This window comes from Eucyclogobius newberryi, unplaced genomic scaffold (assembly GCF_026437365.1).
Source record: "Eucyclogobius newberryi isolate DKJ021-1_F unplaced genomic scaffold, fEucNew1.0.hap1 SCAF_1, whole genome shotgun sequence".
Lineage (NCBI taxonomy): Eukaryota > Metazoa > Chordata > Actinopteri > Gobiiformes > Gobiidae > Eucyclogobius > Eucyclogobius newberryi.
Genome location: NW_027315723.1, coordinates 2,212,273 through 2,229,118, shown reverse-complemented (window position 1 = coordinate 2,229,118; position 16,846 = coordinate 2,212,273). Strand labels below are relative to the sequence as shown.

The 16,846-nt window shown below is 41.2% G+C and overlaps 1 protein-coding gene across 1 annotated transcript in view; it reads right to left on the bottom strand.

Annotated features, from left to right (window-relative positions):
- Positions 1–9,800: 9,800 nt before the first annotated feature.
- Positions 9,801–16,846, bottom strand: part of galnt14 (UDP-N-acetyl-alpha-D-galactosamine:polypeptide N-acetylgalactosaminyltransferase 14 (GalNAc-T14)) — a 223,414-nt gene continuing 216,368 nt past the window's right edge. The window contains exon 14 of the mRNA XM_072449514.1: positions 9,801–10,024. Within this exon, the coding sequence (XP_072305615.1) occupies positions 9,819–10,024 (206 nt within the window). The 3' untranslated portion in view covers positions 9,801–9,818. The remainder of the gene's footprint in view (positions 10,025–16,846) is intronic.

The window sequence follows — 16,846 nt, the reverse complement described above, 5'->3', positions numbered from 1 at the left end:
GTGCCGCGGAACCGCCCCCTGCGGGTCCCCCTCCGCGCGGACCGTTCTCATCCGCGCGCGAGAAGGAACTAGAGGCGTGGGACACAACGCGAGTGAAACGGGACCCACCGGCGGGAAATAACCCTCAGTTTGCCTCTATTACACTGTTAATTCAGTGTTATTACATCGTTATTACACGTTTAGAAATAGGACGCCATAAATAACGCTCTTTTTTGCACTCGTCTTTAGAAGAGTACAGTTAGTTTGCCGTTATTACAGCGTTATTACAGTGTTATTACAGTGTTATTACATCGTTATTACACGTTTAGGACTAGGACGCCAGAAATAACGCTTTTTTTGCACTTGTCTTTAGTAGAGTGCAGTAAGTTTGTTTTTCAATTTGTCAAATGATTATTTCTATTGAACGCTGAGGCCAAAGGTGTGAATAATGTGACTTCTGGCTTCGATTAATTGAGATTATTTATGCGTATTAATGATGTAAAGTCGTTAATTCTTTCAGGAGCCGAGAAAGAGGACGTCCACGTTCAATATGCTGTCGTTTAAATGAGATTTGAGCGGGTAAAAAAAGGGGTAAAGTGAGCGCGGATGTTGTGGATGTTGTGGATGTTGTGGTTAAAAGGGCGGAGCTTGTCACTGAATGATACGACTGGAGGTTGTTTCGGTTTCATCAGTCGTTACAGAATCCCAGGCTCGTGCTGAAATCTGTTTTTTAACTAGTGTAAAACAGGCTTAATCCCACGAAACACGGCTTTGATTGACTATGAGACGTGTAAAACAGAAGCAGAACAGTTGGAAAGGGAGAGAGAGAGAGAGAGAGAGAGGGAGGGAGAGAGAGAGAGAGAGAGAGAGGGGAGAGAGAGAGAGAGGGGAGAGACATTCAAGAAGCGCCGTTGTCAAACCCACAGCCACACGTGTGCAACACCCCTAACCACTGTGCCACCCGCAAAGCACCCGTTTTATTATTTAATTTAATCGACTTTCACCTTTAAAAGAGTAAGGGTTCATCTCAAAATGGGTTGAAAGCTGAAAAGACGTAATATTTTTCGTCTGGGGGGGGGAGCACGGCGCACTGCGGCCCGTGCACGGCCCGTGCGCACGGTGCGTTGTGATCATGGCGAGCACCCGCCCCACTCCCCGCGCTGGCCCGCGCCGTGGACCATGTGGATTAAGTAAACAAACATACGCAACAGGTGACATTATTTGGAGAGTTCATAACTTCCACTGATAAACTTACCAAAGGATGTTCAGAGATGTTCACTAGAGGTGAGCAGGGTCTATCAAGCTACTATCGTTTTACATTTGATGTGAAGCCAGTCTTTCGTCTTTTGAGGGGGGGAGGGGGTCCAGAGAGAGACGAAAAAAATTACGTCTTTTCAGCTTCAACCCATTTTGAGATGATCCCTAAGACACAGTATAACATCTCAGCCACACACGCCTCTCCAAAGACCTGCCTCGTTACTAGGCGGCGCGGCTTTAAACGTAAATGAATAAGAAGTCGGGACAAACGTGTCGTCGTTACAAAGGTTTTATTGTGTCGGGATACAAAAGGATGCAGTTTAGTTTGAAATAGACCTTTAAAAACAACTTTAGTCAGAAACTTTACGCAACGCTTAAAACCTGACAATGACTCATGATTCAGACGTGATGATCTAAAGGAAACATGTTATAACTTTACATGTTATAACAGTTTACATGTTATAACTTTACATGTTATCACAGTTTACATGTTATAACAGTTTACATGTTATAACAGTTTACATGTTATAACTTTACATGTTATCACAGTTTACATGTTATAACAGTTTACATGTTATAACAGTTTACATGTTATAACTTTACATGTTATAATCGTTTACATGTTATAACAGTTTTACATGTTATAATCGTTTACATGTTATAACAGTTTTACATGTTATAACAGTTTACATGTTATAACTTTACATGTTATAACAGTTTACATGTTATAACAGTTTACATTTTATAACAGTTTACATGTTATAACAGTCTGCATGTTATAACTTTACATGTTATAATCGTTTACATGTTATAACTTTACATGTTATAATCGTTTACATGTTATAACAGTTTTACATGTTATAATCGTTTACATGTTATAACAGTTTTACATGTTATAATCGTTTACATGTTATAACAGTTTTACATGTTATAATCGGGTCTAAACCAGGACTAAACCAGGTCTAGTCTGGAACAATCTAATTTTATAACTGAATTTTGAATATTTCATACAAATATTTCTCAAAGGATGACGTCATTGACAGGTTCTAAGTCAAAGTCCCTTGTGAATCCTCGTTATTGGCATAAAACAGCATAAATAATCAAGCATTTCCGGTGTTTAATCATAAAAATATAAATAAAGATAAATTCTTCATGCGCAGCTGAATCTGTGTAAAACCTCAAATAAAAACTAGAATAAAGCTGAGAAAGTGAGTTCAAACTCAAATATGATGTTTATTACTTCATTTAATCATCGTGTGAGATTCTGAATATTTCATCCTAAATATGATTTATTCAAGTTTTTACTGGAAAAAAAGAGGCAAAAAAAGAATTTTTGCACGAAATCATCCAAAATCCCCCTGAACATTTATTTGTATTAATATAATAATAAATTAAAATCTTGCTCAGTTCATTTTCACATTTAAACAAATGTGTCTTAAATAAGTGCATTTATTTTGTCCGTTTTACACTTTAAATGAAAACTAGAGGTAATGAAAAGCTTGATTGATCTGAATCCAGTGTCTCGTGTTTGGTTTGGCTCAGAACGCTCTGCTTCACCTGATGATGTCATGAGGTGAAGGTCTACAGTGCTCCTCTGTGTTTTTAAAGTCCAAACACTGAGGAGCAGAAGAATCCATCAGGTAAAACACAGAAGTGTCTCCTCCTGGTGGACATCTGCTGCAGGTGTCTGTCTGTCTGTCTGTCTGTCTGTCTGTCTTGTCTGTCTGTCTGTCTCTCTGTCTCTCTGTCTGTCTCTCTGTCTCTCTGTCTGTCTGTCTGTCTCTCTGTCTGTCTGTCTGTCTGTCTCTCTGTCTGTCTTTCTGTCTGTCTCTCTGTCTCTCTGTCTGTCTGTATGTCTGTCTGTCTGTCTGTCTCTCTGTCTCTCTGTCTGTATGTCTGTCTCTCTCTGTCTGTCTGTCTCTCTGTCTGTCTTTCTGTCTGTCTCTCTGTCTCTGTCTGTCTGTATGTCTGTCTCTCTGTCTGTCTGTCTGTCTGTCTCTCTGTCTGTCTGTCTGTCTGTCTCTCTGTCTCTCTGTCTGTCTGTCTGTCTCTCTGTCTCTCTGTCTGTCTGTCTGTCTGTCTGTCTGTCTGTCTGTCTGTCTGTCTCTCTGTATGTCTCTCTGTCCCTCTGTCTGTATGTCTGTCTGTCTGTCTCTCTGTCTGTCTCTCTGTCTCTCTGTCTGTCTCTCTGTATGTCTGTCTGTCTCTCTGTCTCTCTGTCTGTCTGTCTGTCTGTCTGTCTGTCTGTCTGTCAGACGAGCAGCTTCTCATTTCTGAAACGACCATGTGAAAGACGACTCCCGGGGTCATGGATGAGACGTTAGATCAGTTTACAACAGTGTTTTGACCTGATGTTAATCAGGTACTCATCAGTGATGAGGAGCTGCAGAGGCTAACAGTAGGAATGATACAGCCCTGTCGTGGTAACAAAGAAGATTAGTTTAAGGGGGAACTTAAAACTGTGAAAACAAATAGATAAACAGACAGTGTCAGAATGAAACGGAATCTTTTCTACGACACTTCAGCAAACGTCACATCAGCATTTAATCCAACAGTCAGGTCTCCTTTGTGCACGTCTGCTGCTCTCCTTTGTGCACGTCTGCTGCTCTCCTTTGTGCACGTCTGCAGCTCTCCTTTGTGCACGTCTGCAGCTCTCCTTTGTGCACGTCTGCTGCTCTCCTTTGTGCACGTCTGCAGCTCTCCTTTGTGCACGTCTGCAGCTCTCCTTTGTGCACGTCTGCTGCTCTCCTTTGTGCACGTCTGCTGCTCTCCTTTGTGCACGTCTGCTGCTCTCCTTTGTGCACGTCTGCTGCTCTCCTTTGTGCACGTCTGCTGCTATCCTTTGTGCACGTCTGCGGCTCTCCTTTGTGCACGTCTGCAGCTCTCCTTTGTGCACGTCTGCTGCTCTCCTTTGTGCACGTCTGCAGCTCTCCTTTGTGCACGTCTGCAGCTCTCCTTTGTGCACGTCTGCTGCTCTCCTTTGTGCACGTCTGCTGCTCTCCTTTGTGCACGTCAGTGTTTTGACCTGATGTTAATCAGGTACTCATCAGTGATGAGGAGCTGCAGAGGCTAACAGTAGGAATGATACAGCCCTGTCGTGGTAACAAAGAAGATTAGTTTAAGGGGGAACTTAAAACTGTGCAAACAAATAGATAAACAGACAGTGTCAGAATGAAACGGAATCTTTTCTACGACACTTCAGCAAACGTCACATTTGTGCACGTCTGCAGCTCTCCTTTGTGCACGTCTGCAGCTCTCCTTTGTGCACGTCTGCTGCTCTCCTTTGTGCACGTCTGCTGCTCTCCTTTGTGCACGTCTGCTGCTCTTTGTGCACGTCTGCAGCTCTCCTTTGTGCACGTCTGCTGCTCTCCTTTGTGCACGTCTGCTGCTCTCCTTTGTGCACGTCTGCTGCTCTCCTTTGTGCACGTCTGCTGCTCTCCTTTGTGCACGTCTGCTGCTCTCCTTTGTGCACGTCTGCTGCTCTCCTTTGTGCACGTCTGCTGCTCTCCTTTGTGCACGTCTGCTGCTCTCCTTTGAGCACGTCTGCTGCTCTCCTTTGTGCACGTCTGCAGCTCGCCTGACACAGACTGAAGCTCTGAAGGTCACAGCTCAGATGTTGTGTCCTAAAAGCTCCATAAAAAGCTTTCAACTGGTTCAAAATGCAGCAGCAAGATTACTAACAGGAACAAAAAGAAGAGAGCACATTACGCCAGTGCTGAAGTCTCTTCACTGGCTCCCCGTCGAGTCCAGAATCAAATTCAAAATTCTACTCTTGACCTACAAAGCCATAAATGACATGGCCCCATCCTACCTCAAAGATGCTATAGAACCATATCATCCAAACAGAGCTCTTCGCTCTCAGAATGCCGGCCTTCTGGTGGTGCCAAGAGTCTCTAAAAGTACTGTAGGAGGTAGAGCGTTTAGCTACCAAGCCCCTGTGTTATGGAATCAGCTCCCGACCCATGTTAAATATGCTGACACAGTCTCTTCATTTAAGTCCAGGCTTAAAACGTTCCTCTTTGAAATCGCTTATGGTCAGAGTAGTTAGGAACAGAAAGATAAACCCACAGCTTCAGCTACGCTGCCCTAGGAGTAACTGTGCTGGGGGAAGTATGACAGCTTGAGCACTATCCTCTTCTTCTGACTACTTATGCTATCAAACAATATTTATTTTTTAATTCCACTTGCAAACTGTTCACCGCCTTCTTTTTCTTTCTCTCACTCCTGAGGACCTGTGGACCCAGATGTCCCTCTCCTGGTGAAGTGGTCCCTGCCCCATGTGGACGGTCCCTCATCTGCCTGAAGAGTGGCTCCAGTTCGCCTCCGACGGTCCCTCATCTGCCTGAAGAGTGGGTCCTGCTCGACTCCGACGGTCCCTCATCTGCCTGAAGAGTGGGTCCAGTTCGCCTCAGTCGGTCCCTCATCTGCCTGAAGAGTGGGTCCAGCTCCAGTCTCCTCGTGTCCGTCTGTCCGTCTGTGAGAGTCGGATCTCTCCTTCACTGGAACTCCTCCAGGTTTCTACGCTTTTTTCCCAAAGAGGTTTTTTTTGTAGTTTTTCCTGGCCGAGAAGGAGAGTCTAAGGACAGAGGACCCTGGGACATCGTCCCTCGCCATCACAGACATTGTCTGACTCCATCGCCACCACAGACATTGTTGATTCATTTCTCCCTGTGGCCCTCAGAGGCAACTGTTGTTGTGATTTTGGGCCTTACAAAAATAAATTGATTTGATTTGATTTGAGATGTTCCTGACCATCGACACAAACACTTTCTCTGGACGTTTCACCAAAACTTCAGAACTTTCTGTTATTGCCCGAACGATCTTTTCTTTGGCTGATCATATGTTATTCGATCGTATTACTCTACATACATGTAACATGTATGTATTACATGTAACATGTATGTATTATATGTAACATGTAACATGTTACATATTACATGTCAGTATAACATGTAACATGTATGTATTATATGTAACATGTATGTATTACACGTAACATGTTACATGTCAGTATTACATGTAACATGTCAGTATTACATGTTACATGTCAGTATTACATGTAACATGTCAGTATTACATGTAACATGTCAGTATTACATGTTACATGTCAGTATTACATGTTACATGTCAGTATTACATGTTACATGTCACTAATACATGTTACATGTCAGTATTACATGTAACATGTCACTAATACATGTTACATGTCAGTATTACATGTTACATGTCAGTATTACATGTTACATGTCAGTATTACATGTTACATGTCACTAATACATGTTACATGTCAGTATTACATGTAACATATCAGTATTACATGTTACATGTCAGTATTACATGTAACATGTCAGTATTACATGTTACATGTCAGTATTACATGTTACATGTCAGTATTACATGTTACATGTCACTAATACATGTTACATGTCAGTATTACATGTAACATATCAGTATTACATGTTACATGTCAGTATTACATGTAACATGTCAGTATTACATGTTACATGTCAGTATTACATGTTACATGTCAGTATTACATGTTACATGTCACTAATACATGTTACATGTCAGTATTACATGTTACATGTCAGTATTACATGTGCTATTCTCATCTGTTGCTTTAAGTCCTCATATTATAACCTTTGTGTGAATTATTGTTTGGTAAATTATAGTTCCATAAATGAAAGGGTTGATGACTTGTGCTTGAGTTCATGTGCACGTCCATCAGGAGGAACTCTTTAAGGTGCACGTCCATCAGGAGGAACTCTTTAAGGTGCACGTCCATCAGGAGGAACTCTTTAAGGTGCACGTCCATCAGGAGGAACTCTTTAAGGTGCACGTCCATCAGGAGGAACTCTTTAAGGTGCACGTCCATCAGGAGGAACTCTTTAAGGTGCACGTCCATCAGGAGGAACTCTTTAAGGTGCACGTCCATCAGGAGGAACTCTTTAAGGTGCACGTCCATCAGGAGGAACTCTTTAAGGTGCACGTCCATCAGGAGGAACTCTTTAAGGTGCACGTCCATCAGGAGGAACTCTTTAAGGTGCACGTCCATCAGGAGGAACTCTTTAAGGTGCACGTCCATCAGGAGGAACTCTTTAAGGTGCACGTCCATCAGGAGGAACTCTTTAAGGTGCACGTCCATCAGGAGGAACTCTTTAAGGTGCACGTCCATCAGGAGGAACTCTTTAAGGTGCACGTCCATCAGGAGGAACTCTTTAAGGTGCACGTCCATCAGGAGGAACTCTTTAAGGTGCACGTCCATCAGGAGGAACTCTTTAAGGTGCACGTCCATCAGGAGGAACTCTTTAAGGTGCACGTCCATCAGGAGGAACTCTTTAAGGTGCACTTTAGAGTTTAGAGTTCAAAGTTTAGAAACGAGTCTTTCTGAGCTCAACAGGAAACGACTTTAGAACATCAGTCGAGAACACGTTATTGTCCATCTGCTCCATCTTTCAGTGTCTCTGGGTTAAACCTGCTCCAGGACCAGGACCAGGACCAGGACCAGGACCAGGACCAGGACCAGGACCAGGACCAGGACCAGGACCAGGACCAGGACCAGGACCAGGACAAAAGCCTCTTAAAAGGGCTGGGCCTGATTTAAAAAAAAAACTGAACTATTTCCTGCATCAGGGAAGTGAGACCATGAGGGAAGTGAGACCATAAGGGAAGTGAGACTATAAGGGAAGTGAGACCATAAGGGAAGTGAGATCATAAGGGAAGTGAGACCATAAGGGAAGTGAGCCATAAGGGAGGTGAGACTATAAGGGAAGTGAGACCATAAGGGAAGTGAGACCATAAGGGAAGTGAGACTATAAGGGAAGTGGGACCATAAGGGAAGTGAGACCATATGGGAAGTGAGAGTATAAGGGAAGTGAGACCATAAGGGAAGTAAAATCCTAAGGGAAGTGAGATCATAAGGGAAGTGAGACTATAAGGGAAGTGAGACCATAAGGGAAGTGAGACTATAAGGGAAGTGAGACCATAAGGGAAGTGAGACCATAAGGGAAGTGAGACTATAAGGGAAGTGAGACCACAAGGGAAGTGAGACCATAAGGGAAGTGAGACCATAAGGGAAGTGACATTATAAGGGAAGTGATACCATAAGGGAAGTGAGACTATAAGGGAAGTGAGACCATAAGGGAAGTGAGACTATAAGGGAAGTGAGACCATAAGGGAAGTGAGACCATAAGGGAAGTGAGATCATAAGGGAAGTGAGACCATAAGGGAAGTGAGCCATAAGGGAGGTGAGACTATAAGGGAAGTGAGACCATAAGGGAAGTGAGACCATAAGGGAAGTGAGACTATAAGGGAAGTGGGACCATAAGGGAAGTGAGACCATATGGGAAGTGAGAGTATAAGGGAAGTGAGACCATAAGGGAAGTAAAATCCTAAGGGAAGTGAGATCATAAGGGAAGTGAGACTATAAGGGAAGTGAGACCATAAGGGAAGTGAGACCATAAGGGAAGTGAGACCATAAGGGAAGTGACATTATAAGGGAAGTGAGACCATAAGGGAAGTGAGACTATAAGTGAAGTGAGACCATAAGGGAAGTGAGACCATAAGGGAAGTGAGACTATAAGGGAAGTGAGACCATAAGTGAAGTGAGACCATAAGGGAAGTGAGACCATAAGGGAAGTGAGACTATAAGTGAAGTGAGACCATAAGGGAAGTGAGACTATAAGGGAAGTGAGACCATAAGGGAAGTGAGACCATAAGGAAAGTGAGACCATAAGGGAAATGAGACTATAAGGGAAGTGAGACCATAAGGTAAGTGAGACTATAAGGGAAGTGAGACCATAAGGGAAGTGAGACTATAAGGGAAGTGAGACTATAAGGGAAGTGAGACCATAAGGGAAGTTAGCTGTAAACAGTTTTTCACGTTTCAAAACAGTAAAATCAGGTACAGCTCCTTTAATACAACTGTGAACGCACAGGCTGTTCTATGGACGACCATAGACTTTGGAGGACCATAGACTTTGGACGACCATAGACTTTGGACGACCATAGACTTTGGACGACCATAGACTTTGGAGGACCATAGACTTTGGACGACCATAGACTTTGGAGGACCATAGACTTTGGAGGACCATAGACAGTTACGGCTCTTCACACGTGGCTCATTTTCAGAGCCTTGAACATTCTCTGTCGTTTCTGTGAAAGTCGTGTTTTAACCCAGAGACACACAAGTGGGTCAAATGCGGAGGACAAATTGCCCTTGGGACGCAATAAAGACCAACTTTCACGTCTTTTAATTCATGATTTCCTCTGCGCTCGCTCTGTGCTCGATGTGCGAGGAAGTCGTTTTGGACGGAAGAAAACCGCCCGACTCCGCCCTCACCTCGCCCGGCCCCTCCAGACCGGATCAGACCGGGACGCACACAGTTGCAATGTCTCCGGGTTCACGTCTCCGGGTTTCGGGGAAAAAAACGTTGGAAATGCAGCCTTTTTTTTCAGCACTTTCATATGTCCCAGAGCAGACAGGTCCCAGCGCGTTGCCAGCCTGCAGGGGGCGCTGCAGGGGGCGCTGTGCAGGGGGCGCTGTGCAGGGGGCGCTGTGCAGGGGGCGCTGTGCGGGGGCGTCAGGAGAAGGGCAGGTCCCAGCGCTGCGTGAAGGCGCTCAGCTCGCACGGACTGATCACCAACATACGGGACGTGTCCAGACCGTCCAGGGCCATCTCCGAGTCCAGGCAGAAGCGCGACACCATGTGCTCCAGGTGAGTGCCCGACTTCTGCCAGCGCTGCAGGGGCAAAGCACAGGGTGAGTCAGATGCCCTCCCGTCTCCCGCTCAGGGTGAGTCAGATGCCCTCCCGTCTCCCGCACAGGGTGTGTCAGATGCCCTCCCGTCTCCCGCTCAGGTTGTGTCAGATGCCCTCCCGTCTCTCGCTCAGGGTGTGTCAGATGCCCTCCCGTCTCTCGCTCAGGGTGTGTCAGATGCCCTCCCGTCTCTCGCTCAGGGTGTGTCAGATGCCCTCCCGTCTCTCGCTCAGGTTGTGTCAGATGCCCTCCCGTCTCTCGCTCGAGTATCTAAAACATAAATAATGACTAAAGCTTTGACTAATAGTTTTGATAAATAATTAAAAAAAACTAAATATAAATGATTTAAGATCTGTTCTAGACTTGAACTGATTCTCTTTTTAAAATGAAATGATGATTATTTTTGTAACATTAAAGAGAGACGTGTTTTCTTCAGTGTTTTAATGATTGACTTGTTCTGAGACTTTTAAGATATAAATACAGCAGTGTGTGGTGTGTTTACAGCCTCTCGCCACCAGAGGGCAGCCTCTCCTCTCTGTTCTCACCTCAGACTCTGAACTCTTTAAAAGTGCATTATTCACGTGCCGAGCTCGTGTTTTACTCAATACATGATCCATTCAAAGGACAAAACAAGGCTTCAGCATCGTCAGGCGGAGGAGGCCAAGTGTGAACGGAGGTAACGAAAAAATGAAAGAAAACATCGTTACAAATAAAGCATTAACGGACGAGAAGAAGAAGAAGAAGAAGAAGAAGAAGAAGAAGAAGAAGAAGAAGAAGAAGAAGAAGAAGAAGAAGAAGAAGAAGAAGAAGAAGAAGAAGAAGAAGAAGAAGAAGAAGAAGAAGAAGAAGAAGAAGAAGAAGAAGAAGAAGAAGAAGAAGAAGAAGAAGAAGAAGAAGAAGAAGAGAAAACACTCCAGAAACTCACTTCACTGCAACTAAAACTAAAAGAGGTTCTAAAAGCTGCAGGGAGTCGTATCCAGGGGCGACGGGTCCAAGTCCAGCACCAAGTCGGGTCCGAGTCGGGGTCTGGGTCAAGTCCAAGTCCGAGTCCAACTCCGGGTCGAGCCACTGGCCTGGCCACCTGGCCTACACATTTGTCCGACCTATTTTTTGGCGGCAGGAAAAAAGGCCATAATGAGGAAATGGACGACCCAAACATCACCAACGATCAAGGACTGGACTGAGAAAGGAACAGACATCAGGCAGAATGACCCAAAACTAGTCCGACAGGTAAACAAGGCCAGAGCAAGCTTCATGACACCACCAGCTCCAGATTCTCAGCCCTTTAGATTGAAACTGACATGTGAATGCCATCACACTGTGGTTGTGCCCTTGGGCAGGACACATCATCTGCCCTGCAGTTACCATGGTGTTTGTGAGAGTCAATGTTACACTATAATAATAGGACATGCGCCTTTTGACTTTTTACATGTTTTATCATTTTATGTTGCACCAAATCATCAAAACAAGATTCTAAAGATAAAAACTTTATTTATCATGAATTCTGCAAATAAAACTTTTCTGATTCTGATCATGGTGATCATAATGATGATGATGATGATGAACATGATGATGATCATAATGATGATGATGAACATGATGATGATGATGATGATGATCATAATGATGATGATGATGATGAACATGATGATGATCATAATGATGATGATGATGATGAACATGATGATGATGATGATGATGATCATGATGATGATGATGATAATAATGATCATGATGATGATGATGATGAACATGATGATGATCACAATGATGATGATGATGAACATGATGATGATGATGATGATGATGATGATGATGATGAACATGATGATGATGATGATGATGATGATCATGATGATGATGATGATGAACATGATGATGATGATGATGATGAACATGATGATGATGATGATCATAATGATGATGATGATGAACATGATGATGATGATGAACATGATGATGATGATGATGATGATGATGATCATGATGATGATGATGATAATAATGATGATGATGATGATGAACATGATGATGATGATGATGATGATGATGATCATGATGATGATGATGATAATAATGATCATGATGATGATGATGATGAACATGATGATGATGATGATGATGATGATGAACATGATGATGATGATGATCATAATGATGATGATGATGAACATGATGATGATGATGAACATGATGATGATGATGATGATGAACATGATGATGATGATGATGATGATGATGATGATCATGATGATGATGATGATGATAATAATGATGATGATGTACATGATGATGATGATGATGATGATCATGATGATGATGATCATGATGATGATGATGATGAACATGATGATTATGATGATGATGAACATGATGATGATGATGATGATGATGATGATAATGATGAATAATGATGATGATGATGAATGATGATGATGATGATCATGATGATGATGATGATGATGAATGATGATGAACATGATGAAATGATGATGATGATGATGATGATGAAATAATGAATGATGATGATGATGTACATGATGATGATGATCATGATGATGATGAACATGATGATTATGATGATGATGATGATGATGAACATGATGATGATGATCATGATGATGAACATGATGATGATGATGATGATGAACATGATGATGATGATCATGATGATGATGATGATGATGATGATAATGATGAACATGATGATGATGATGATGATGAACATGATGATGATGATGATGATGAACATGATGATGATGATCATGATGATGAACATGATGATGATGATGATGATAATGATGAACATGATGATGATGATGATGATGAACATGATGATGATGATGATGAACATGATGATGATGATGATGAACATGATGATGATGATGAACATGATGATGATGATGAACATGATGATGATGATCATGATGATCATGATGATGATGCTCATGATGATGATCATGATGATGATGATGATGACGATGAACATGATGATGATGATGAAAATGATTATGATGATGATGATAATGATGAACATGATGATGATGATGATGATGATGAACATGATGATGATGATGATAATGATGAACATGATGATGATGATGATGATGAACATGATGATGAACATGATGATGATGATGATCATGATGATGATGATGATCATGATGATGATCATGAACATGATGATGATGATGATGATGAACATGATGATGATGAAGATGATGAACATGAACATGATGATGATGAACATGATGATGATGATGATGATGATGAACATGATGATGATGATGATAATGATGAACATGATGATGATGATGATGATGAACATGATGATGATGATGATGATGAACATGATGATGATGATCATGATGATGATGATGATGATGATGATGAACATGATGATGAACATGATGATGATGATGATCATGATGATGATGATGATCATGATGATGATCATGAACATGATGATGATGATGATGATGATGATGATGATGATGATGAACATGATGATGATGAAGATGATGAACATGAACATGATGATGATGAACATGATGATGATGATGATGATGATGAACATGATGATGAACATGATGATGATGATCATGATGATGATGATGAACATGATGATGATGATCATGATGATGATGAACATAATGATGATGATGAACATGATGATGAACATGATGATGATGATCATGATGATGATGATGAACATGATGATGATGATCATGATGATGATGATCATGATGATGATGATGAACATGATGATGATGAACATGATGATGATGATCATGATGATGATGAACATAATGATGATGATGATGATGATGATGATGATGATCATGATGATGATAAGATAAGATAAGATATTCCTTTATTGTCCCACATGGGGAAATTTCATTGGTGCAACGCAGGTAGATACAGAAGAACAGATCACTTATAGGAAGTCTGAAAAACACTTTCAGTAGAAGATCTCCTATAAATAAATACAAACTCCCATAGACAAATAAATAAATAAATACATAAATACCATTGCATGTGATCACGACAGTAATTGCACATGAATATGTGTCACGACAGCACATAGATTGCACATGAATTCCAACAGCAATTGCACATATGACAGAATGATGATGATGATGATCATGGTCATGATGATGATCATGATGATCATGATGATCATGATGATGATGATCATGATGATCATGATGATCATGATGATGATGATGATGATGATGATGATCATGGTCATGATGATGATCATGATGATCATGATGATCATGATGATGATGATGATCATGATGATGATGAACATGATGAACATGATGATGATGATCATGATGATGATGATGAACATGATGAACATGATGATGATGATCATGATGATGATGATGATGAACATGATGAACATGATGATGATGATCATGATGATGATGATGAACATGATGATGATGATGAACATGATGATGATGATCATGATGATGATGATGAACATGATGAACATGATGATGATGATGATCATGATGATGATGAACATGATGAACATGATGATGATGATGATCATGATGATCATGATGATGATGAACATGATGATGATGATGATCATGATGATGATGAACATGATGAACATGATGATGATGATCATGAACATGATGAACATGATGATGATGATGATGAACATGATGATGATGATGATCATGATGATGATGATGAACATGATGATGATGATGATGATGATGATGAACATGATGATGATGATGATCATGATGATGATGATGATGAACATGATGAACATGATGATGATGATCATGATGATGATGATGAACATGATGAACATGATGATGATGATGATCATGATGATCATGATGATCATGATGATGATGAACATGATGATGATGATGATCATGATGATGATGATGATGAACATGATGAACATGATGATGATGATGTTCATGTGTAAAAGTCCTACATGTGTGTAAAAGTACTACTACATGTGTGTAAAAGTACTACATGTGTGTAAAAGTCCTACATGTGTGTAAAAGTCCTACATGTGTGTAAAAGTACTACTACATGTGTGTAAAAGTACTACATGTGTGTAAAAGTCCTACATGTGTGTAAAAGTCCTACATGTGTGTAAAAGTACTACTACATGTGTGTAAAAGTCCTACATGTGTGTAAAAGTCCTACATGTGTGTAAAAGTACTACTACATGTGTGTAAAAGTACTACATGTGTGTAAAAGTACTACATGTGTGTAAAAGTACTATACGTGTGTAAAAGTACTACATGTGTGGAGTAAAGACTTTATTCTTGTTGGGCTCGAGCCATGGAATGGAATGTTCATTCCATGGAACGCTGGAGTCTATTGTTCTTCCCCTGGGGGCGCGGCCCTGGGGGCGTGGCGCCGGGCCGTGTGGATCCACGTGCAAAGCTCCATTTTATTGGAGTTTGGGCCGAGACGTCTATGTCCCATGTGTGACTTTCATCCATGTTCAGGGTCAAAAATGCCCGAGTCTGAACGTGAAGAAAAGGAATAATAGGAATAAAAAACAGAGTAAAGAATATTAGAATATAAAGAATAAAGAATATTCTTTAGACTTTAATCTTTAACGTCTCTTTAGCTCCAGTACTAGTTTGTTAAAGCTGAAGTTGTGTCATGTAGTTGAGTTAGTTATAGAGTTGGGGCGTGATGAAGAATGTGCCGAGGATGAAGAGGAAGAGGATGTTCTAACGAGCTTTGAACTCACGGGCTTTAAAGTCTGAAGAATAAAGTCTGAAGATTAAAGTCTGAAGAATAAAGTCTGAAGATTAAAGTCTGAAGAATAAAGTCTGAAGATTAAAGTCTGAAGATTAAAGTCTGAAGATTAAAGTCTGAAGAATAAAGTCTGAAGAATAAAGTCTGAAGAATAAAGTCTGAAGAATAAAGTCTGAAGAATAAAGTTTGAAGAATAAAGTCTGGTGGTAATGTAACACTTGGATACCAGCCGCCATAAAACAACAACAACAACAACAACAACAACATGTAGTTTAGTTGTGTAAAGAAGTGTAATGTGCAAAATGTGTGGAAAATGTACTGCATGTGTGTGAAAGTACTGCATGTGTGTAACACATGTGTGTGAAAGTACTGCATGTGTGTAACACATGTGTGTGAAAGTACTGCATGTGTGTAACACATGTGTGTGAAAGTACTGCATGTGTGTAACACATGTGTGTGAAAGTACTGCATGTGTGTAACACATGTGTGTGAAAGTACTGCATGTGTGTAACACATGTGTGTGAAAGTACTGCATGTGTGTAACACATGTGTGTGAAAGTACTACATGTGTTGTTGAAAATGTTCAATATTTGTTGGAAAATATTCAGTCTTCCCGCGCGGCCGTGTTTTCTGCTGCGTTTTGTGTCGTACCAACGACGCTCAGTAATTCACAGTTGATTGCGAAGTTTGTGACACAAATAGTTGTTTGTCCTGACAAATTGCAAGATCGTGCTGAACGCAGACCTGAGCAGAGAAAAAGGGAGAGAGAGCCTCGGTGACCCGGCTGCACCGGCTCCTCCCTGTGGAGATGCTAGCGTTAGCATTAGCATTAGCAATTTACTTTTGCAAATACTGAAAAAAGTACAGTATGTAAAAATGTCTAAAGCAACAGCCCCTAAGACGGTGAAAGCGATCGTAAAGAGGTTTAACTTGTTGAAATCAGTGAAAGTTTTAAGGAGTTGAAACATCACAATCCTAAAAAGCAATAACATAGTGTCTGATTTATGACATAAGCAGACACTCAATGATGACGATTATAATAATGACGATGATAATAATAATAATGACGATGTAATTATAATAATAATAACGATGATA